Here is a 23,242-nt window from a genome sequence, read left to right as displayed (position 1 = left end):
AAACAATCGTATTGATGATTAAATCATTCATACATGTACGTACGAACGCCTATTAGTGTCACTTCCGAAAAATAGAACTAACTACTTTTCTCGTTAAAACGTGATAAGTATCTCGTTACCACGTGTTAGCTATCTCATTATAACAAGATAAAAAAGAGTAGTATCGTTTTAAAGCGTTAATTTTCTCTTCTTTAACGAGACCATTCGTTTATATCTCGTTATAACTAGATATCTAAACGCATTTAACAAGATAATTATCACGATTTAAAGATGCTCCACCGCCGACTGAGCATAAATGATATTCATCACTTGAACAGTAATTGGTATTTAATCGTGTTACATATGTATAATTAGCACAAAAAATGTAATAAAATAATTTATTTTGCCTTTGGTACATAAGCAATCAGTATTTTCATTCCATATAGGATATAGTGGCACGGAATTTTTTTCGGGATGCAATTAATTATTTTTTATATTTTTAACTTAAAGTAAAATTAGAAGCTCAAACTTTTCAATGGTGGTAATGGTGTAAATTAAGTAACTTTTTTAACGGAAGAAAAATACTAAATCGTTCTGCTCATATTCTTGATTGTGAAAAAATAACGTTTGTCAGCGGTGGAGCATCTTTAACAATTAGAAAACTAGTTAATTCTAGAAAAGGATCACCGTTGTCTTCAAAGAGGGGTAGAGGAGGTCATCTTCATCTAGGCATTCAGACCTACACTAAACCAGGATAGGAGACGTTACTACCTAGCGCCACTATAGAGACTGCAGAACCAAATGATATCCCATGGACGGCAATGTTAACGTTTGCCACTGTCCAGGCTAAATGGAGTTTTCAAGTCTGGTTACCAGTAGGTCATCTCACATACCTGTGAATAAAACAAATTGAGACATACCATCTTGCTAAACTTTTATGTGGGGGTGCTACCCTATGTTGAATTCAGCACCAAATATTGACCAAATATTTTACATCTACATGTATTGCCCAATCCACACATTAAACATTTGAAAGTGATGTGCCCTGAATACCCGATCAGCAGGCTCCAAAACATTCACCTCTCTATGAAGTCTTGTGCCCACAAGGGGAAATGATTTCTGTTTTTGGTTTGATTCTGCGGTCCCTTTATGCCAGCCTGCCCCAGGCACATGAAAGATGTCGTTAATAATCTGGGCAAACTGAACACTGGATATGGTACACTACTCCAGGCATAAACCAAAACATCCAGCTTCCGGTTATTTCAGGAATACAATGCTACTATGTTGGTTCCAAGCCTATTTACTATAACCATATATGCTAAGTATCTGTTCAATCTTGTGTTCCAAACTGTCAGCCGATGAACAAATGAACAAATAGTGTTCATTCGACGAGTAAGGGTTCTAATAACCCAAAGTATATGCTCCAGAGGTTGGTGGATGTCGTATTACATCGGCCCATCTGGTTAGGAGCTTGGGTGTCCAATCCTGGGATGATACCGTTTTTCGTTCTCTCCATAAGGGATGTGATGACTGAGTAGATCATATCGTCTTTCGTACTTTCCATAGAGGATGTAATGACTGGATAGATCATATCGTCTTTCGTACTCTCTATAGTGGATGTGATAACTGAGTAGATCATATCGTCTTTCGTACTCTCTATAGTGGATGTGATAACTGAGTAGATCATATCGTCTTTCGTACTCTCTATAGTGGATGTGATAACTGAGTAGATCATACCGTCTTTCATACTCTCCATAGAGGATGTGATAACTGAGTAGATCATATCGTCTTTCGTACTCTCCATAGAGGATGTGATGACGGAGTAGATCATATCGTCTTTCGTACTCTCCATAGTGGATGTGATGACGGAGTAGATCATACCGTCTTTCATACTCTCCATAGTGGATGTGATAACTGAGTAGATCATATCGTCTTTCGTACTCTCTATAGTGGATGTGATAACTGGGTAGTTCATATCGTCTTTCGTACTCTCCCTAGTGGATGTGATAACTGGGTAGATTATATCGTCTTTCGTACTATCTATAGTGGATGTGATAACTGAGTAGATCATATCGTCTTTCGTACTCTCTATAGTGGATGTGATAACTGAGTAGATCATATCGTCTTTCGTACTCTCTATAGTGGATGTGATAACTGGGTAGATCATATCGTCTTTCGTACTCTCTATAGTGGATGTGATAACTGAGTAGATCATATCGTCTTTCGTACTCTCTATAGTGGATGTGATAACTGGGTAGATTATATCGTCTTTCGTACTCTCCATAGTGGATGTGATAACTGGGTAGATCATATCGTCTTTCGTACTCTCTATAGTGGATGTGATAACTGGGTAGATCATATCGTCTTTCGTACTCTCTATAGTGGATGTGATAACTGGGTAGATCATATCGTCTTTCGTACTCTCTATAGTGGATGTGATAACTGGGTAGATCATATCGTCTTTCGTACTCTCCATAGTGGATGTGATAACTGAGTAGATCATATCGTCTTTCGTACTCTCTATAGTGGATGTGATAACTGGGTAGATCATATCGTCTTTCGTACTCTCCTCTATAGTGGATGTGATAACTGGGTAGATCATATCGTCTTTCGTACTCTCTATAGTGGATGTGATAACTGGGTAGATCATATCGTCTTTCGTACTCTCTATAGTGGATGTGATAACTGAGTAGATCATATCGTCTTTCGTACTCTCTATAGTGGATGTGATAACTGGGTAGATCATATCGTCTTTCATACTCTCCATAGTGGATGTGATAACTGTGTAGATTATATCGTCTTTCGTACTCTCTATAGTGGATGTGATAACTGGGTAGATCATATCGTCTTTCGTACTCTCCATAGTGGATGTGATAACTGGGTAGATCATATCGTCTTTCGTACTCTCCATAGTGGATGTGATAACTGGGTAGGATCATATCGTCTTTCATACTCTCCATAGTGGATGTGATAACTGGGTAGATCATATCGTCTTTAGATCAATCGTCTTTCGTACTCTCCATAGTGGATGTGATAACTGGGTAGATCATATCGTCTTTCGTACTCTCCATAGTGGATGTGATAACTGGGTAGATCATATCGTCTTTCATACTCTCCATAGTGGATGTGATAACTGGGTAGATCATATCGTCTTTCGTACTCTCTATAGTGGATGTGATAACTGGGTAGATCATATCGTCTTTCGTACTCTCTATAGTGGATGTGATAACTGGGTAGATCATATCGTCTTTCGTACTCTCCATAGTGGATGTGATAACTGGGTAGATCATATCGTCTTTCGTACTCTCCATAGTGGATGTGATAACTGGGTAGATCATATCGTCTTTCGTACTCTCTATAGTGGATGTGATAACTGGGTAGATCATATCGTCTTTCGTACTCTCTATAGTGGATGTGATAACTGGGTAGATCATATCGTCTTTCGTACTCTCTATAGTGGATGTGATAACTGGGTAGATCATATCGTCTTTCGTACTCTCCATAGTGGATGTGATAACTGAGTAGATCATATCGTCTTTCGTACTCTCTATAGTGGATGTGATAACTGGGTAGATCATATCGTCTTTCGTACTCTCCATAGTGGATGTGATAACTGGGTAGATCATATCGTCTTTCGTACTCTCTATAGGTGGATGTGATAACTGGGTAGATCATATCGTCTTTCATATCGTCTTAGTGGATGTGGTGGTGTATACTGGGATCATATCGTCTTTTCGTACTCGTCTATTGTGGATGTCTAACTGGGTAAGATCATATGTGGATAACTGATAATCTGTATGCAACTGGTAGGCATAATCGTCTTTTATAATCTCGATATTAGTGAAGAAGAGATAAATGGGTAGATCATATCGTCTTTAGTACTCCTCCATAGTGGATGTGAGGGTAGATCATATCGTCTTACGTACTCTCCAATGGATGTGATAACTGGGTTAGATCATATCGTCTTTCGTACTCTTCCATAGTGGATGTGATACACGATACTGACCTGAGTGAAATCCATATCGTCTTTCGTACTCTCCATAGTGATGTGATATGACTGGGGTAGATCATATCGTCTTTCGTACTCTCCATAGTGGATGTGATAACTGGGTAGATCATATCGTCTTTCGTACTCTCCATAGTGGATGTGATGAACTGGGTAGATCATATCGTCTTTCCGTACTCTCCATAGTGGATGTGATAACTGGGTAGATCATATCGTCTTTTCGTAGTCTCTCCATAGTGGAATGTGAATAACTGGGTAGATCATATCGTCTTTGAATACTCTCCATAGGGGATGGTGATAACTGGGTAGATCATATCGTCTAATTTGTACTCTCTCATAGTGGATGTGATAACTGGGTAGGATCATATCGTCTTTCATACTCTCCATAGTGGCATGTGATAACTGGGTAGATCATATCGTCTTTCGTTACTCTCCATAGTGGATGTGATAACCTGGGTAGATCATATCGTCTTTAATACTCTCCATAGTGAATGTGATAACTGGGTAGATCATCTATCGTCCTTTCGTACTACTCCATAGTGAATGTGATTATGCTGAGTAGATCATATCCGTCTTTCATACTCTCCATAGTGGATGTGATAACCGGAGTAGATCATATTTTCTCTTTCATACTCTCCATAGTGGAAGTGTCGATAACTGGGTAGATCATATCGTCTTTTCGTAGGTCTCCATAGAGAATGTGATGAAACTGGGTAATCATATCGTCTTTCATACTCTCCATAGTGGATGTGATAATCTGGAGTAGATCATATCGGTAGCTGGTACACCTGGGTGCAGTCCGAATCAGAGTACTTACTGAGATATCGGTATCCAATTCGTCGAAAGCCAGATCGACGTCTTCGATGTCGATGAGCTCATGTGACACTGCATTATCCAGTGTTTTTCTAGCCTTTTTATGACCCATCCATGACCAGAGTTCATATCAGGCACAACAGGTTCAGGGATGTGGGATCTCTTTCAGATTCTAACATATCGTACGTATAAGTTGTTTCAGACTTTCTCCGGCATAATGGAAATTACACCAGAGTGCACATTCTTCCAATGGTGGAATTGGTTCTCCTTAGCACATAACTCCATAATTCGTATGAAGTACTATTCATCAATCTTTTGGACCCTCGTGCAACCATAAATGGCACAGGTGATATCATCGAGGTCATTAATGAGGGCATAAATGTTAAATGTTTTTCATTGGTCTGACTTTCCCCACTCCCTTGAAGGTGCTGGTTGTGTCACATCTGGTGTATGCACAAAGAGACCATAGAAGACTTTCCAGTAAAAAGTTCTATAAAGTGCTTTCCAGACTTGGCAAAGAGTGATACTTCACTGCAGACCTCATTTATGACCTCAAATGAATCCACCTGTGCCACCTATGGTCACTGAGGTTCACAAGAATGAGGAATTGTGCTTCATACGAAGTAAGGAGAACCAACTCAACCCTCCGCAGAATGTTGATCAGGTGTCTTTTCCATCATGCCGGGGAAGTCTGGAACATCATATACGATACGTGAATCTAGGTGAAACTAGGAAGAGCTCCCACATCCCTGAAGCCGATGTTTCTGATATTAACTCTGACCATGGACAGTTGACAAGTTAGAACCACGATGGTAACCCGGTAATGTAATATCACATCAGGTCACCGAGGTCGAAGACGACACTCTGGCGAGAAAGCACGCACAACAAAAATGATTAGCATTAAGAACTAGTGAAAGAAATATGTGACACTGTAGTAACCATCTTATATTTCCTTGCGTTATACACAGGAAATAAACAATGGATGTGCTCATTCTAAAAGACACAATACGTTTCGAAAAGTGTCATGGTATTTACGGAACTTTAATTTGATACCCTATAGCTATTAGTTAGCGTTTTGCTGTAATAATTCAGTTTGAGAGGCTAATAGTCTACAAAATTTCGAACATAAAAATGAATTATTTTGAAGTCCCACTTAGATATTCAGCAAACTTTAAATTCAAATTTGTTAAGATATAAATCGTCAAATAGCCAATGTTATATTCAGGAAATTCCAAGACACCAGGAAACTGTAGTGTTAGCGGTTTGGAAAAAAATAACAATCATATGCCGCATCCGGTGATGTTTTGTAAACCAAATAATGGTATAACAATAATCTTTTGCATTTCTATATATTTTTGTTTTTGTTGTTTTAACAGATTGATAAGAGGTCAAATAACTGATTGTGAATAATAATTTGTTGTTGGGAAACAATTTTGCTGCGTCAGGCCAAATATGAAAAAATGCTAAAAAATTACCATTTTTGAGCTTAAAATATTTTTGTTTTCATCATTCCTGCGTTCAAATCACTACATATATTGGATTATTTGGTCCTGACATGTATTTGTTGTTCTATTGTGGTCATTTTGATACCTCATTTGTCTACTTCAGTTGAAAAATATCAGTGTTATGACTATTTTTCATTTTTCAGTGAAATTCGAGTTTCCTTTATACCGAAACCTCCAAAATACACATCACGAACTTCACACACGCAACACGCCGTATGTACGGGAATAAAGACGATGGCGCATATTTGCCTAAATAAATAACCTGTAACAGGAGAGGAGAAAACGTAGTGGCCAGACCGGGATTCGAACCCGGGACCTCCGAACACTAGCTGAATGCTCTACCGCTGACCTACCTGGTCATCGATGATCGACCAAGTCCAATCCAGCAACAAACCAATGAAACTCGAAAGTGATCATAAACATAGCAGAGGGTTGAGATATATGAACCTCTTCAACTTGTATCTGACGTCAGAAAACAATTAGCTCAATAGATCCTCTCAGTCTGAGATATACATCAGTTGGTAAAAGTAATAAGAACATGTCTGTTACAACGTCATCAGAACGCATTAAGTCAAAAGCCTTGACAGCAGTAAGTGCAACATACACCCTGATCACACAGTGCTTAGATGGGAGATTTTGATGCGTTTTAAACAGTCTGGATGGAAACTAGAGAAATTAACTCTGAATTACGACAACTTGGAAGTGAACTTGTTAAGGTAATGAAGACGACGGCTATTTTACTGAGACTGAAACCACATCACCATACATCATCTGTATATTTACGTAACATAAGCTTACATATTGTTGCTGCAGTCCATGAAAAACTAGATACAGGCATTGTTTCTAATGTCAAAATGATTTATTATACTTTTTGCATCCCAATATGGGAACCAACATATCTTTCATCTGATAAAGGTACATGTAGAACAAATTACTGTAGTACACTCCTGACTAAGGGACAATGCCCTCCATAATAATGCATATATCATCTTAAATGAGTGTTCATTTCAGACAATCCAAAAATGTTAATATGAAAAGTCGATAAAATCAACATGGACAACGCAAACAATCTACTTCAAAAATTTAATTTTCCCTCATTAGTGGTTCACTCATAAATGCCGTTATCTATAACAGGATATTAATACTCCTGGTGCTATCTGGTGAAAATATAGGAGAGTAGGTTTATCGATATCAATGACCAACGTTACCCCGCTGGTTGTAAGTACTACATACGCTTTTATCACATAATCTGCCCGATATCCATTCTCTTCGCCCATGTAATATTCTTCTATACATGTATGTCACTAGTGTAATTTAGCCTGAAGACCTTTTCATTAGCTGGAAATCTATTGTGACGTCATGACTTGACGCGAAAACGATGTGACGTCAGGATTCGAGGACGTTGTGATAATATGGCGGCTTCATTTGGATTGACACTTATTCCATAAACTACCTATATCGCCTTCCGAATGGTCATCCCCAACCTCCATTGATTCTGATTGGCTGCGAAGTATAACGTTTTCGATTTTGAACTGCTTTTCATTACGCATTACTAAAATTTTATCAGGAAGTTGTTTATTTTAAACATAGTACCCGGGGTATAACAAAGCACCAGAATATTGGCTCTTTATTTGTGCTCTGTATTTCATGGCTTTGGTGAGGTTAGATCTATTAGATTTATGTCCTACAAGGCCATTCAAGAACGGTTTTCCATGTGTGCAAGATGTGGATATCTGTATGTTTTTGGAGTCTGTGATATGTCCATGCTGCGTCTCATTGTAATAAACGAACTATCACCCCTTTTATAGTGCTATCTCACTGAAACACATACATACAATTATTTGTACTTCGTTTATGCTACAGTGGTTGCGACAAAAGAACTTTTACATATCCATTTTGATCTTCCGGATGTAAATGTTTTAAACTAACCGAATTATCGATGAAGCAGCAGAAGGTTACATTTTAAGAGTCTTTGCCTATTGTGTATTTTGAAGTTACGGTTGGCACGGTTAAGATATTTCTACGTATATTACTACTATGCTCGACAACGAGGTTACTAGTTCGAAATCCATGTGAGGGAGTTAAATGTTTTTGATCAGAGGTCAATAGGTTTTACCCTAGGAACTCCGACTTTCTTTCTTTTTAACATCAAGGACGCACTAAATAAACCAGATTGCAAATACCGCCTTAAAGAAACCAAAAGGGTTTATTTTCACTTAACCGCAACCATCTTGTATGATCTCCATGAAAAGAATAAAATTTGTTGTCGTGCTATTAGCTTGTTTTTATTGATGTGTCATGAAGTATCGCATCTATCAATACTTCATTCATAACAAATGCAGGATGCTGACGAGGTAGCCGTTCACAAAAACGACACGGAACCGGTTATTGCTATAACCCAATCGATTTAACTGGGTCATTTATAACCAAATTAGTCCTATGAATTACTGAAGTGTTGACATTGTTACCGTACAGTTATGATAAAGGTATTGAACTAAGAATTGGGCGTGACATGTCGGTAACACCAGCTAAGGCTTACATTTTACATTTTTCGTGTAATCTGCTCAACTGAATAATCAAAGGTAAGTGATTTTTTTAACTTCGCTCATACTTTGTTCAGACACTTGCCCCCATCTAGCTACTTATGACACAATATTCGTGTACGTGGTAATATCATTGACATAATACACACCCCACATGTGTGATTGCTTTAATAAGTATTGGCGAAACACCATTTCCGAGTATTATTTACTCAAAACTAATTTTTTTATTATGTTGGTGTATGTCCGAGTATTTAGGCTCTGGGCAATTCTGTTGTTCCTTTTTTCTTCTTCAAGCTATTTCACTAATAACAACAACGAGAAGCAGTTTCAGGTTTCTAGAAATGATACATATAATATTTATTTCTTCTTCTTATTTTGTTTTAAAAATGTGTTTAAATTATATAAATAACAAACATTAGAATGACAGCTGATTAAGTCACAATACAATCCCAGGAATGTTAGTTTTAGAGATGGTCATATCAGTTTGTGTCTATTACAGAAATGGTTTATTCGTTTGTTGTGTGTGTGAGTATGATCACCGTAATGGTAACCAAAGGTAGGTCAATTATCTCAAACCTTTCAGGCGCACTTACAGAACCCCATAAAACACGTTATTCGATGAAGGAATTGACAAATTGACCATTTGATGACGAATGGTAATTTTTCTCTATCAAATATAAGAGAAGTCGAATTAGTTTTTTTCTTCAGTAACAAAAGTTGCTTACTTTACACCATTACCACATTGAAAAGTTTCAGCTTCTCATTTCACTTCAATATAAAAATATTGAAAATTATTAATTCCATCCCGAAAAAAATTCCGTGGCACTATGTACTATATGGAATGAAGTATTGATTGTGCATGTATAATCAAAAGCAAAATAAATTATATTATATTATTTTTTGTTAATTAGACATATATAAATATACACGATTACACACCAATAATTGTTAAATTGATGAGTATCGTTTATGCCCTGTCGGAAGTGGAACATCTTTAAATTAAATAAATTATGACTAGACTTGTATAACAACCAGTATTTTGATATGATAATTACGTCATTTATAAATGACTGTTAAATAACATCAATTTGATAATGTTATCTTTAAATTTGATTATAGTAATGTTAAAGAGCAGCAAACGAGCTGCAGGATCTGATTTGGTTCAAGCTAACATAAATTAGCTTATTTTAGTTATTATTGTTAAAAGGAACACCATTACTAACAGCAATAAATTTATATTGCTATTTTGTGTTAAATATATATTGATGAAACGTTATTTAATTTCAGATTGAATGTATATAGAGTAATATTATAACAGGGAAACATGCAGTGAATTTATAAATACAAAATATCTAGACAAAATGACAATTTATTCGAAACTTTGACAGAAGATAACAACATATCTGCTCCATAGATCAAGTATAAGGAGAGTCCTATTAAGACCTGAATGGACCTGAACGGGACCTAAAGGAGGACCTGAAAGGGGTTTTAGAGTATTAAATGCATATATATATGTAATATATCTTTATTTTCTGTAATTTATAGTGTTTTCTAACTACTAATGTTTCCATCTGCAGTTCGCCTTGTTGCGTATAGATACTCGGGTGTTAAACTTTTTTTTCATAGTACACATTTTCATGTCAAAAATATATGTAATTAGTCTTAGTGCTTTTTAACTAATAAATGTTTCCATCTGCAGTTCGCCTTGTTGCGTATAGATACTGGGATGTTAAACATTTTTTCTTGCAATTATTCTTAGTGCATCTTTGTATAGATGTACAACATTTTCATAACATTATGCATGGCAAGTATTTAGTAATTTGCTGTTTTTGTAATTGATTTTTAGAAATAAAGTATTTGATTACCGTTGAACTTTATTTTTATTGTGTTAAGTAGGCTTAATGTAGATGTAAGAATTATTATCTATTCATTACTAGGGAAAACAATTGCAGGCGTATGAAAAATAAAAGTAAGAAAAATTGTTTGTCTTAATTGAGTCTCCAAGATCTATTGTGTAAATAAAATTATATGGACTCAGTGTAGAACCACGTCCCCGTCGTTGAGTTTGCAAACATATGGCCAAGAGTTCTACATATTTCTGGTTGAAATTACATATACATATACCGTATACTACAAAGACTAAGACCTAATCTAACACAGGTAACTTATAGGCCTATCAGTATCAGGTCCCGCTAAGGTCCGCCATGTTATCGTTACGGTAAGCGACCTTATTGTCGAGCTTTATAATTAAGTCTTACACAAAAAATTTAAAAGAAATTACAACCATATGTGTATTAACATATATTCAAACGGAAAACAATCATATATTGCTTCCATACACGAATTAATACTCTAAAACCCCGTTCAGGTCCTCCTTCAGGTCCCGTTCAGGTCCGCCATATTATTGGTTCGGTAAGCGACCTTTTTGTCGAGCTTTATAATTAAGTCTTCAAAACAATATTTTTCACACAAAAAAACCCATCAAGATGTGTATTGATATATATTCTAACAGAACCTATAGATATATTACATATATACATGTATATGCATTTAATACTCTAAAACCCCGTTCAGGTCCTCCTTCAGGTCCCGTTTAGGTCCATTCTGGTCTTTAATAGGACTCGTAGAAGGAATATTGAAGTTCGTGTATTTGGCACTACCACCACCTTAAACCAATTTACGTTAAGAAGGGTTTGATTTGGATCTTATTTTACAGGGGAAGAATATTTTGGAATCTGTTTAGCAAACAAATCATACAAAATGGCCTGCACTGGCACGTTCAATAACAGTAATACTTTCGTTATAAACGCTACAACGGCTTCAATGAAGATTGGGACAAGTCTTACAGTTCCTGACAAAACGTGTGCTGATGCTTATCATATCCAGCCTTTTCGCATGGATGTTGCCGAATCTGCTATAAAGATATCAATGGAATTCCCCTTCAATCTGCAGTACAATCTCACTCGCACAGACGTAAGGGCGAAATATTTCTACGTCAACTGTTCATGTGACGTCATCATCGTCTCCGACAAGAGCACTGATGTGCAACTGATGTGTCTAGATTCGACATCGAGCTATCTCCGAACTAACGCCGTCTTCACCAGTGCATCGCTAAACTTTATTAGTCCTTTACAGACCGCCGTCATCAGGACAGACCGCTGGCTCAAATTAAAGGGCAGATATATCCATGTCTTCACATTAGAGGAGGACTCGTATCTAGGACGGAGAGTTACTCAAATTCAGCCGTTTGTCTATCAGCAACATAGGGAATTGACCACTGTCAAAGTAAGTGCTTTATGTATAGGAGAAACACCGAAAACTGTGGAATAGTCAAGATAAATGAGGTGTTTCTCATACTTTAAACATGGCACCGAATGTCACTGGTACTCTACACTATAACACTGGGTATTGTTTAACTATTCCACAGCTCCAGGTAAACCCCTACTACCTATTTAAACCTTATGACCTATTCATGATTCATTTCATTCCCTCATTCGGAGAACAAGAATAATGATTTGCATGACTTTTTTGAAAGATCCATGCACAGAAGTGATGATTTTTGGATATACATATGGAGTGATTTGGACAAAAATCTTTTCTCGTGCAGCACAGGTCTTAGAGGGAGCTAATCAAAATTATAAAAAATAAACTATTCCCCAATATTTTGTATCATAATACTACTGGTGCATATACACGAAAAAGTGAAATCGTGTAACAAAAGTGTGGTTTTAAATGTATTCCTTGGGAATTGTTATATTCATGAAAGGTGTTGGGATGTATTTGTTTGATAGATGCCATTTTTATGGAATAGGAAGTGCTTTGGATAACGAAATATGAAAAAAAAACATGTCAAGCATCTGTAATTTCATTTTGGCATAAAAATTCAGTATTTTTCTCATGGCATTTAATCGTATTTTTTTCTCTTCTGGATTTGTTTTCTTTTCTGGGTTATAGATTCAGTGGCTGTGAAAGAAATGAGGACATTTATCTTGGAATGAAGTAATGAAAATTGTATATATCGGTATTATGAAAGTATACATCACGACAACGTTGACAAGTACATGTGTGTAATTAGGATGCATTTCAGCCTAAATCGCTTTGAAGCTTTGTTCACCAGTCTCTACATTTACCTTCAGCTGTAGAATGGTTACCTTTCCCCGTGGAATAGTTCACAAATTATTCCTCAGCAAAAGGTAACTATTCCACAGTAGTAGGTGATAATAGTAGACTTTGCTACAACTACCTCAAGCTATAACAATAGATGACATCACAGCCATGTTTTAGAGTGAACAGTCGGGCAAGGATGGCTGAAGTTGGTAAAATGGTGTGAATGTATCCAGTATTATTTCTTATGAAATAGAAAAATAAAATCTCTCGTCAAAATCTGTCTGAAAAAATTAATTTAAAGTATGAGATTTCTGAAACGTCCTCCCGGCTCACTATGTCTGTGGTTACATTTCCAAGCAGCCTCGCTTTCAATGCTTTCAACTTTTCTTTACTTTATGGTCAGAACTGGGAAACTAAGCAGAACTTGACCGTCCTATTAATATGTGAGAACTTTTGGAAGGCCAATGAACGCATTTAGACTGGTTTTCTTTGCCCGACTATTCACTTTAAGGAGGTTTAAATGATTATTTTAAAATAGGAATTTAGTTACAAAAGTACTCTTTATAGTAGACACTTATCTACCATTACGTTAAATGCGGTCATGAAGCTTGGGTTAACGTCAAAATAACCTCTTAATAGGTTTTTTTTTTACATCAACAGTAAACTGTGTATTTTCAAACGCGATTTAGACAGAAGAGTCTCTTGAACGAGTTACATAACAAACAGTTGCAAATTAATTAAAACAATCGAAACAACCATCGATCTGGTGTTTTCTTTAGGAATGATTTTGCTATAAACTCTTGTCAGGACTACTTAATGTGACGTATTATAGGCGCATTAAGGACAGTCAGGATGACATTGTGTAGCCTATATCGAGTGTTTAACATGGAACATATAATTATAATAGTTTCCAGTCTCCATTTATACATAACCATAATCAAACAAAGCTCGACAAACAGGGTATACCTTCCTTAATTGGCTTAACTGTTAAATAGGATACTAATTAAATCTATCTATCAATTCTGTTTTGAAACTATATTTTACTGATTATATTAATTGTAATATGAAATAATGAAAACTGTAATATGAAGTTATAATTACTCTTTTATAATGCGTTATTGCCCTTTCAGTGCTACAACGACATCAATTGCGCTTCGCATCAGACTTCTTCTGTACCCTCTGCTGCCTCCACTTCATATTTTAAACCTAGCACAGCACGTCCAACAACCACAGAACAGCCCACCACAACAAAACAACCGACCACCACAACACAGTCCATCACCACAACACAGCCCACCACAACAAAACAACCGACTACCACAACACAGCCCACCACTACAACACAGCCAACCACCACAAAACAACCGACTACCACAAAACAGCCCACCACAACAAAACAACCAACCACCACAACACAGCCAACCACTACAATACAGCCCACCACCACAAAACAACCGACTACCACAACACAGCCCACCACTACAACACAGCCCACCACTACAACACAGCCCACCACCACAACACAGCCCACCACCACAACACAGCCCACCACCACAAAACTACCGACTACCACAACACAGCAAACCACTACAAAACAGCCCACCACTACAACACAGCCCACCACCACAACACAGCCCACCACTACAACAAAGCCCACCACTACAACACAGCCAAACACTACCACACAGCCCACCACTACAACACAGCCAAACACTACCACACAGCCCACCACTACAACACAGCCAAACACTACCACACAGCCCACCACTACAATACAGCCAAACACTACCACACAGCCCACCACTACAACACAGCCAAACACTACAACACAGCCCACCACTACAACACAGCCAAACACTACCACACAGCCCACCACTACAACACAGCCAAACACTACAACACAGCCCACCACTACAACACAGCCAAACACTACAACACATTCGGCAGCTGGTTCACCACACCTGATATCCGTCATTCATCGCAAAGGTACGTAACAGTATAAGGTCTCTTACAGAATATAGTTGTATATTCTATAGTTGTAAATAGTATGATGGGAATCTCGCCTGCCACATCTCGTCCTATATATATTATTTCTCCTGTCGCACTTTTATTAAATATATATAAAGGTTGCCGCAATAGCAGTAGTTGTCCTCGGGAATTAAGATACTTTAGTGATATACTGGGGATATATAGTATATGATTTCATGGACCTTTATTAATCTTTGCAGGAGAATACATCAGTTCGAAGGTGAATTGTAGCTATACCTGTGTGTTTAAGACTGATGTACATCTCAGCGAAGTTCAGCGTATACACATCCTAAAAGAAAAAATCGCTTTGTTGAAGCGCCAATTGACGGTGAACAAAACACGTCTGTCGTCTACCAAACGAAAGAGAACCAGTGCGGACGATGATCGTCCCTCTGCTGCTGTCATTGGATTTGTTGGTGTGGCTGTGTATGGCGTGTTCTCAGCTCTTATTGTACTCTTTGATTTACCATTACTTTTCCGTGGATGTATCAAAACGTTTGTGAACATGAGAAACGTGTCATACGGCAATGTTTGATGGTGGAAGCGACAATGTGTATCACATTCGTAACTGTTTGGTTTCTTTGTTTTACTGTAAAATAAAGACCTGTTGTTGCTGTACTTTAACCAAAATTTGTCATTTTGGAAATATAATCCCTTTTGTAAAAATCGTTCATTTCTTTTTTTACATATAATTGTTTTATTTTAATTACTGCAATTAGACACAAGCATATTGTGAATCATTTTTCTATACAATCCTATTTGACCAAATATATACCTCCTAAATATCGAATTGTTTTATCTAAATTTCGTCTATCTGCTCATAATTTGGCCATCGAAACAGGCAGATATACCGATACTGCTAGAGAACAAAGATTGTGCCCTGGTTACAATTTAGATGTGGAAGACGAATATCATTTTATTTTAATATGTATTAATTATCATGATTTAAAAAAGAAATATGTAAAACCTTTTTATTGGCGTAAACCATCTATGTACAAGTTGATACAATTATTATGTTGCGAAAATATAAGTGATCTACATAAGTTAGCCAAATTTATATTTGAGGCCATGAAAATACAATCCCGCCTCCAATAATTTCAGTATAGTTATTTTAGTGTTGTATACTTAACCTGTAAGTTATGTAGCCTTTATTATAATACACATTTTTGATTTCAATGTATAGTACAGTTGTAACTTGTCTATGATATTTTGTACTAATTACTATGTGATTGTATATATAAGTATATGTGCGTATTTTGCACAATTATAGTAAGTTGTAAACTTAAGGAAAATAAAAGAATTGAATTGAACACACATGACAAATGTGCTATAAATACATGTACACTGCTCTACGAACACTACGTGTGTCTTATCATCACATAATGTGTAAGGTTTTTTTCCCCAGCCGCTAGACAGTTAGGATGAGTAGTGCAGTAATGACAGGTGACTGGAAATGAGGTGAAGGCATTGTATCATATACAGGCAGCGCACACACAATATCAACACTGTAAGGTTTATACAATTTTGGCTCCGGGATACGTCAAATGTCCAAACAGCTGTTATTCACCGATTTCAGAGATTGCTGAATCTTAAAATATATCTAGAACATCCTTAATAGTGCACAATTGTTATAATAGCTATGTAGTAAACAATTACAATGTTAACCATCATTAGTATTAATCAATTATGAACATTTAGTTATTATTGGCCACTGTTTCTATCTATAGAAACCTTATGTATAGGGCGCAACCCTGAACACAGTTGTTCTCAGTAAATGAAGTTTGTTCAAGAATGGGCTCTATACACATGTATATTGTTTCTGAACTTAAATATTAAAAGAGAGAGAAAATATGGCCACATTTCCAATTCGCTTAATTGATGCATGACACCTAACACTGCAGAATTGATGTACTAAACATTGCAAATATTTCCTTAAAGTGAATAGTCGAGCAAAGAAAACCAGTCTAAATGCGTTCATTGGCCTTCCAAAAGTTCTCACATATTAATACGACGGTCAAGTTCTGCTTAGTTTCCCAGTTCTGACCATTAAAGTAAAGAAAAGTTGAAAGCATTGAAAGCGAGGCTGCGTGGAAATGTAACCACGGACATAGTGAGCCGGGAGGACGTTTTAGAATTCCCATACTTTAAATTAATTTCTTCGTACGCAGACAGATTTTGACGAGAGATTTTATTTTTCCATTTCATAAGAAATTATACTGGATACATTCACACCATTTATACCGACTTTAGCCATCCTTGCCCGACTGTTCACCTTAACACTTAGTTAATATGGGCTAAAAAGGATCTAAACTATACATGTCTTTAGGCATTGCTGTAATACTGTAGCTATTCATTTCAATGAAAACAATTGTTCTATCTTGGTACCCTATATAAATCCATGTGTTCACTTCAGGATCAGTAAGTATAACTATGACAATGACGGAAACCCTGTCGATTGCTTCAACATGTTCAAAATACTGCAACATTTATCTGTAGGGCCAACAACTTCAACCGATAACGGGTGTTGTTCGCTAGGGTCTGGATCAAGGTACAGAACTTTGGTGTAATCAAACTTTGTTACACAAATGATATTCAAGGATTTAGATATCGCAAGGCATCTTGTAAGAAGAGGACAGATATATAAGCCATGAGGTCTGGACCACAGGACTGTATTGAGATATAATGTTGGTAAAAGTATTATTTTCAGATGTTTACGTCACCTAAAACTGAATATCAGATAACCTATTCTAATTGCATTTTATCCGTCGTCTGTTGTAAACCAATATTTACCACTTCCTCTAGACGAATTTAGATCAATTCATATCCAGTCCTTTAGATTAGTATAACCGCGGCCTTCTAGTAAAAGGCTGCCAACATGTACACAATCCATTTCTCTTCCTCCATATGAATGCTTCTGATAACTATGAATAATAGCAATCTAAAGGAGCTGCCTCTATTTCCGTTTTGGCTGGACCTTCTGCGCTTTGAGACTCGGTCACAATTTACACAGAACCTCTGACGCTTTGAGGACAATTACATTTTACACAAAATTAGTCTTCAATACCTACGTGAGCAATATCAAGCTCATTGTATCTGTTATCTTTATTGTTATAGATATAGAAAAGTCAACAATGTATTCTATTGACATATTTCTTTATTAAAACTCCTTATAAATAGATATCAGAATCTTGACATCGGTTTACGAAAATCTACCATTAATTAAAACATCTGAAGAACCATTAAATATTTCAAAAATTGATTTGTGTTGTTGAGCCAACTCTCATAGAAACAGACTGGACATCATACACACACACTGACAGTCCTTAGTTTCTAGGTTAAACAAGTCAATAGGATAATTTGTAATGGAATCGAATGAAGATACATGTCACTTTTCTCAAAAAGATATATCTATAAAGAGAGAACGGGACTGAATATCAACCAGATTCTATTACATTAGACTTTCTCCCATTACAAATTCTTGGGACTGATATCTCTAAAATGATGTAAATATCTGTATTTAGACAATCAAAATTGGAATAAACTATAATTACGAAGACAAAATAATGATAGTTTAATAATACACACTCGGCAAAAAAAAAATCAACGAGACAAACGAATTCAGGGACTATCGAGTTATTGAAGTGGTGCCAAAACATGCTGTAAATATCAACATTTAGTCACTGGGGTCATCGATTATCAACAACGGCATACTAGCCGTGAAGTACTAGTTAACACCTTCAGTTTGTTCGGTTGACCGTTAATAATAAAATAACTGATTTAACTTTAAGCCAGAGTCCTGGGCTCCTATCCTAGCAATAGCAGTGATCAAATCCAATTCTATTACATTTACATAAATTACAAGGACTTAATGGTCCCGAATCGCTGACCTGACATGTTGTTATATGATATATACTGGTAGGCCCAAGATAGTAATTTTGAGATTTTTCTGTGTTTTCAATATTAATGAAGATTGGAATCATTCATTTGAACAAACTTGGTAGTCCATCAACCTTGTATAAAGGTCAAAGTTAATAATTTAAACTAACTTGGTAGCCCTTTGTCTTAGCTTACCGAAGGCGAATTATCAGCCCTATAACTTAGTTATTGACAAGAAGTCGTGAATCTATTTTGTCTATACATGTAGCTGTGACCTTGAAAGGAGGTTGGGGTTATTCCTTTAAACAAAACGTAATAGTCCTCCATCACAGCATGTCACAGGCCCAATATAAGGTCTTTGTACATTTCAAATAGTTTAAACTATTTGAGTTCTTTTACCTTGACTGATGTTAAGGTCAATGTCATTGAACAAACTTAAAGCCTGATTTCCCAACATGTTAAAGGAGTAGTATCATGTCTCTTGACTTCTAAGTTTTTGGTCTTTTAAATAGCAGGCATTCCAAGGGCGGACAGATGACAGACACTGCGCCATGCTATAAGCTCACTTACCATTTCGGCAGGTGAGCTAAAATTAAAGCCACTGATACAAAAATTAACGTTTGCATAGCTATGATTGAATAAAAATTTTAATGTGTAAAGATGAAGAAGCTGTTTGATCTGGTTACCACATTACCAGAGACTCACAGTCCATTGCCTATCATACTTATCATATATGTATTGAAGCGTAGTTCAGTCAACTATGGGTTTTTGCCAATGTGGATCCAAGATTACTAAAATGTTGGTATATCGTGATATCAATGAGAAAATTTCACTGAAGTATGACACTATATACCAACATGTAGTATATGGTCACACACACACACACACACACACACACGCACACACACACAACACACACACACACACACACAAATGAGTTGAAATTATTATAACATGGTAGTTAAATTGTAAAACGAAACCTATGGCCAAACTGGATAAAATACAATAATTACAAAGTAACAAAACACTATATAACAATGTTAAATATCAACAATTGTACAATACAAACACTACACAGAGTAGATTTGTACAAAGCAATATCACAATTATAGTTTCAATGTTTGTACAGAAAAAAAAAACTTCACACATTACCTAAAACGTATTAAATATCTCATACATTTATAACTAAACAACTAAAATTAAAATGCCATTAACCTGAATTAGGTCTGAATAATGCGAATAACTTAATTTCTTTTGTGGTTCATAAATTGTGATTTATGTTTAAATATACACACAAGATTTTGGGGGTCAACATTCATGAAATGACAATCTAAAAGGAACACTTAAAAATGTATACAATAGATCATTGATAAACATAGCCGACACTTAATTGTTGTCCTCTCTATCAATTAATGTAAGGCGATTATTTATTGGTGGAAACAAAATTTGTGCTGTTAATGTCATTTGATGCCAAAATTCTGTAACAAAATAAAGCAAATGCAAAAGAGCATAGTCCCTATCCTATTGGTACAATGCCAAAATCTGTTTATCATGGACTCGGGATCCTAGCTTATACAGAAGAACAGGTACATTTTGTAATTCTTAATGGAGGATACATTACAATGTGATTAGGAATCTGCATGCCAAATCTTCATTTTCCCATTCTTATACTATATTGACAGATTGTCCAAATCTATATACTTATATTCATGCTTTGTACATACGCACAATTATGTTCATGATCAAACTAAATCAAAAGGCTCAGAACAGTGGCTATAAATATAATAATAAATATTTTTATTTAGTACATTATTTACATCCTTCAAAAACATGTAAAGTGTTCTACTAAATTCTTGTGGAAACTAGAAAAAAATATGTGTATATGACAGTTAAAGCTAGACATAGTTATACAATTACAGCAGATGCAGATATAGCAATACTTCAGGGAACGAAAAACCAGGAATACAGCAATAACTCAGGTCACAATACACCAGAGATACAGAAATAGCTCAGGGCACGAAACACTTGAGATACGGTAATACCTCATGGCACTACACACAAGAGATACAGCAGTACCTCAGGGCCATAAACACAAGAAATACAGCAGTACCTCAAGGCATGAAACGCCATGGATACAGAAATACCTCAGGGCATAAAACACTAGAGATACAGCAATACCTCAGGGAATAAAACACCAGGGATACAGCAATACCTCAGGGCATAAAACACAAGAGATACAGCAATACTTCAGGACACGAAACACAAGAGATACAGCAGTACCTCAGGGCCATAAACACAAGAAATACAGCAATACCTCAGGGCATAAAACACTAAAGATACAGCAATACCTCACGGAATAAAACACCAGGGATACAGCAATACCTCAGGGCATAAAACACCAGGGATACAGCAATACCTCAGGGCATAAAACACAAGAGATACAGCAATACTTCAGGACACGAAACACAAGAGATACAGCAATACCTCATGGCATAAAACACCAGGGATAAAGCAATACCTCAGGGCAATAAAACACCAGGGATACAGCAATAACTCAGGGCATAAAACGCCAGGGATACAGCAATACCTCAGGGCATAAAACACAAGAGATACAGCAATACCTCAGGACACGAAACACAAGAGATACAGCAATACCTCAGGGCATAAAACACCAGGGATACAGCAATACCTCAGGGCATAAAACACCAGGGATACAGCAATACCTCAGGGCATAAAACACCAGGGATACAGCAATACCTCAGGGCATAAAACACCAGGGATACAGCAATACCTCAGGGCAATAAAACACCAGGGATACAGCAATACCTCAGGGCATAAAACACAAGAGATACAGCAATACCTCAGGGCACTAAACACCTGAGATACATCAATACCTCAGGGCACTAAACACCTGAGATATAAAAATACTTCAGGGCATAAAACACCATGGATACAGCAATACCCCAGGCATCAAACGCCAGGGATACAGCAATACCTCAGGGCACTAAACACCAGGGATACAGCAATATCAGGGCATAAAACATCGGAGATACAGCAATAATTCAGGGCTTGAAACACAAGGGATATAGCAATACCTCAGGGCACTAAACACCTGAGATACATCAATACCTCAGGGCATTAAACACCAGAGATATAAAAATACTTCAGGGCATAAAACACCATGGATACAGCAATACCCCAGGCCATCAAACGCCAGGGATACAGCAATACCTCAGGGCACTAAACACCAGAGATACAGCAATACATCAGGGCATGAAACACCAGGGATACAGCAATACCTCGGGCACCAAATGCCAGGGATACATGAAACACTAGAGACCTGAAACTCAAACATTGATTTCCTATTTTCAACTTTTTGTGGTGAAATGACCTTGGCATAAATCTGGTTTGATAAAGACTTGATTTATCTCAGAAGAAATTAGGTCAAGAGTAATAATGGCTTCATAATAATACACTCCACAGTCTATTAAATCCTTAAACGTCCGAAAATGACTAAAGATACTACAAAGATCCAAGTGAATTAACAGCAAATCAATACACTTCAGTTGTGGGTGCTGAAAGTATACTACATAATTTGTTCATTGTTTTTGTAGACTGAAGGTATACTACACATTGTAATTCAAAATCTTCATCCAACATCTTATATTCACATATATGATAAAATGTTAATCAATCAAACTGTCATAGCACATTACAGAAATTCCAAGCTTCATTTCCTTAAAGACAATGAAATACCAACTGTAAAAACTCAATTTTGAGGGGAATTATAATTCTCATTTCTGTATTCTCTAAAATTCAAAATTTGTTTTCCCTCTCTTTGTCATCTATGTAAAAAATAAATGAACCAAATGCGACTTTTCTTTTATCCTGCAACTGTCCCACATACTGACCGATAACTACTGCCGGATAAACTTGTGCTTTATCCGTCAATACGAAATGCTTTATCCGTCAATACGATCACGTGGATTTGTTCCAAATCTGACGGAACTTTTTCTAACTTGACCCAGAACTTGAACCTTCCGGTGAATGAAACGTCATTCGGTCCCGCTAAAACGTGACGTCACATTCACCGAAATGACGTCATTTTTACGATATGGAAAATCTCGTATGGCGTTGTCGTCTTTTTCTTGGCTCATGGCAAAGGTATGTACTGTAAAGTAATTCTTTAATGGGTATTTATTGTTATTTGAGTATTTTCATTTCCTTTCAGTGATATTCACTCTGAATAGAATTACGGTGACTGTTTGTGAATGCGCTTATTTATTTCCCACGGCAGTAAAAAGGAGTACACTTTCATTCGGTTAAGTGAATGAATCTTTACCTCCGCATCAAAGAAGCGACTCGCTTCGAGCGAAACCAAGTAA

The 23,242-nt window shown here is 36.6% G+C and overlaps 3 protein-coding genes and 1 long non-coding RNA gene across 4 annotated transcripts; 1 reads left to right on the top strand and 3 right to left on the bottom strand.

Moving 5' to 3' along the window:
* Nucleotides 1-1,360: 1,360 nt before the first annotated feature.
* Nucleotides 1,361-2,890, bottom strand: LOC138319543 (uncharacterized). Its single transcript, XM_069262694.1, has one exon. The coding sequence runs from the start codon at nucleotides 2,888-2,890 to the stop codon at nucleotides 1,361-1,363; it is 1,530 nt and encodes a 509-aa protein (XP_069118795.1).
* An 88-nt stretch (nucleotides 2,891-2,978) lies between these two features.
* On the bottom strand, nucleotides 2,979-4,147 carry LOC138319542 (platelet glycoprotein Ib alpha chain-like). Its single transcript, XM_069262693.1, has 2 exons — nucleotides 3,986-4,147; nucleotides 2,979-3,641 (listed from the first exon to the last, which is right to left on the bottom strand). Exons 1-2 carry the CDS (start codon nucleotides 4,145-4,147, stop codon nucleotides 2,979-2,981), a joined length of 825 nt encoding a protein of 274 aa, XP_069118794.1.
* Nucleotides 4,148-11,606: 7,459 nt separating this feature from the next.
* LOC138319541 (uncharacterized) lies at nucleotides 11,607-16,144 on the top strand. The gene is made up of 3 exons (XM_069262692.1): nucleotides 11,607-12,131; nucleotides 14,084-14,939; nucleotides 15,182-16,144. The coding sequence occupies exons 1-3, from the start codon at nucleotides 11,607-11,609 to the stop codon at nucleotides 15,514-15,516; spliced, it is 1,716 nt and encodes a 571-aa protein (XP_069118793.1). The 3' UTR covers nucleotides 15,517-16,144.
* Nucleotides 16,145-18,117: 1,973 nt separating this feature from the next.
* LOC138317784 (uncharacterized) lies at nucleotides 18,118-21,879 on the bottom strand. Its single transcript, XR_011207803.1, has 2 exons — nucleotides 21,649-21,879; nucleotides 18,118-21,546 (listed from the first exon to the last, which is right to left on the bottom strand). It is a non-coding gene; the product is annotated as an uncharacterized lncRNA (long non-coding RNA).
* Between the last annotated feature and the right edge of the window lie 1,363 nt (nucleotides 21,880-23,242).

The sequence above is a fragment of the Argopecten irradians genome, chromosome 3 (genome assembly GCF_041381155.1).
Source record: "Argopecten irradians isolate NY chromosome 3, Ai_NY, whole genome shotgun sequence".
Taxonomy (NCBI): Eukaryota; Metazoa; Mollusca; class Bivalvia; order Pectinida; family Pectinidae; genus Argopecten; species Argopecten irradians.
This window is presented reverse-complemented; position numbering and strand designations above follow the sequence as displayed.

Bases quoted from the DNA above. Each gene is read 5' to 3' on its own strand.
- LOC138319543 (XM_069262694.1), bottom strand. From the start codon at position 2,890: ATGGAGAGTACGAAAGACGATATGATCTACCCAGTTATCACATCCACT.
- LOC138319542 (XM_069262693.1), bottom strand. From the start codon at position 4,147: ATGATCTACCCAGTTCATCACATCCACTATGGAGAGTACGAAAGACGA. The intron at 3,642-3,985 runs GTCAGTATCGTG...TGATCTACCCAG, and splicing joins ACGATATGGATTTCACTCAG to TTATCACATCCACCTATAGA.
- LOC138319541 (XM_069262692.1), top strand. From the start codon at position 11,607: ATGGCCTGCACTGGCACGTTCAATAACAGTAATACTTTCGTTATAAAC. The intron at 12,132-14,083 runs GTAAGTGCTTTA...TTGCCCTTTCAG, and splicing joins GGGAATTGACCACTGTCAAA to TGCTACAACGACATCAATTG. The intron at 14,940-15,181 runs GTACGTAACAGT...TAATCTTTGCAG, and splicing joins ATCCGTCATTCATCGCAAAG to GAGAATACATCAGTTCGAAG.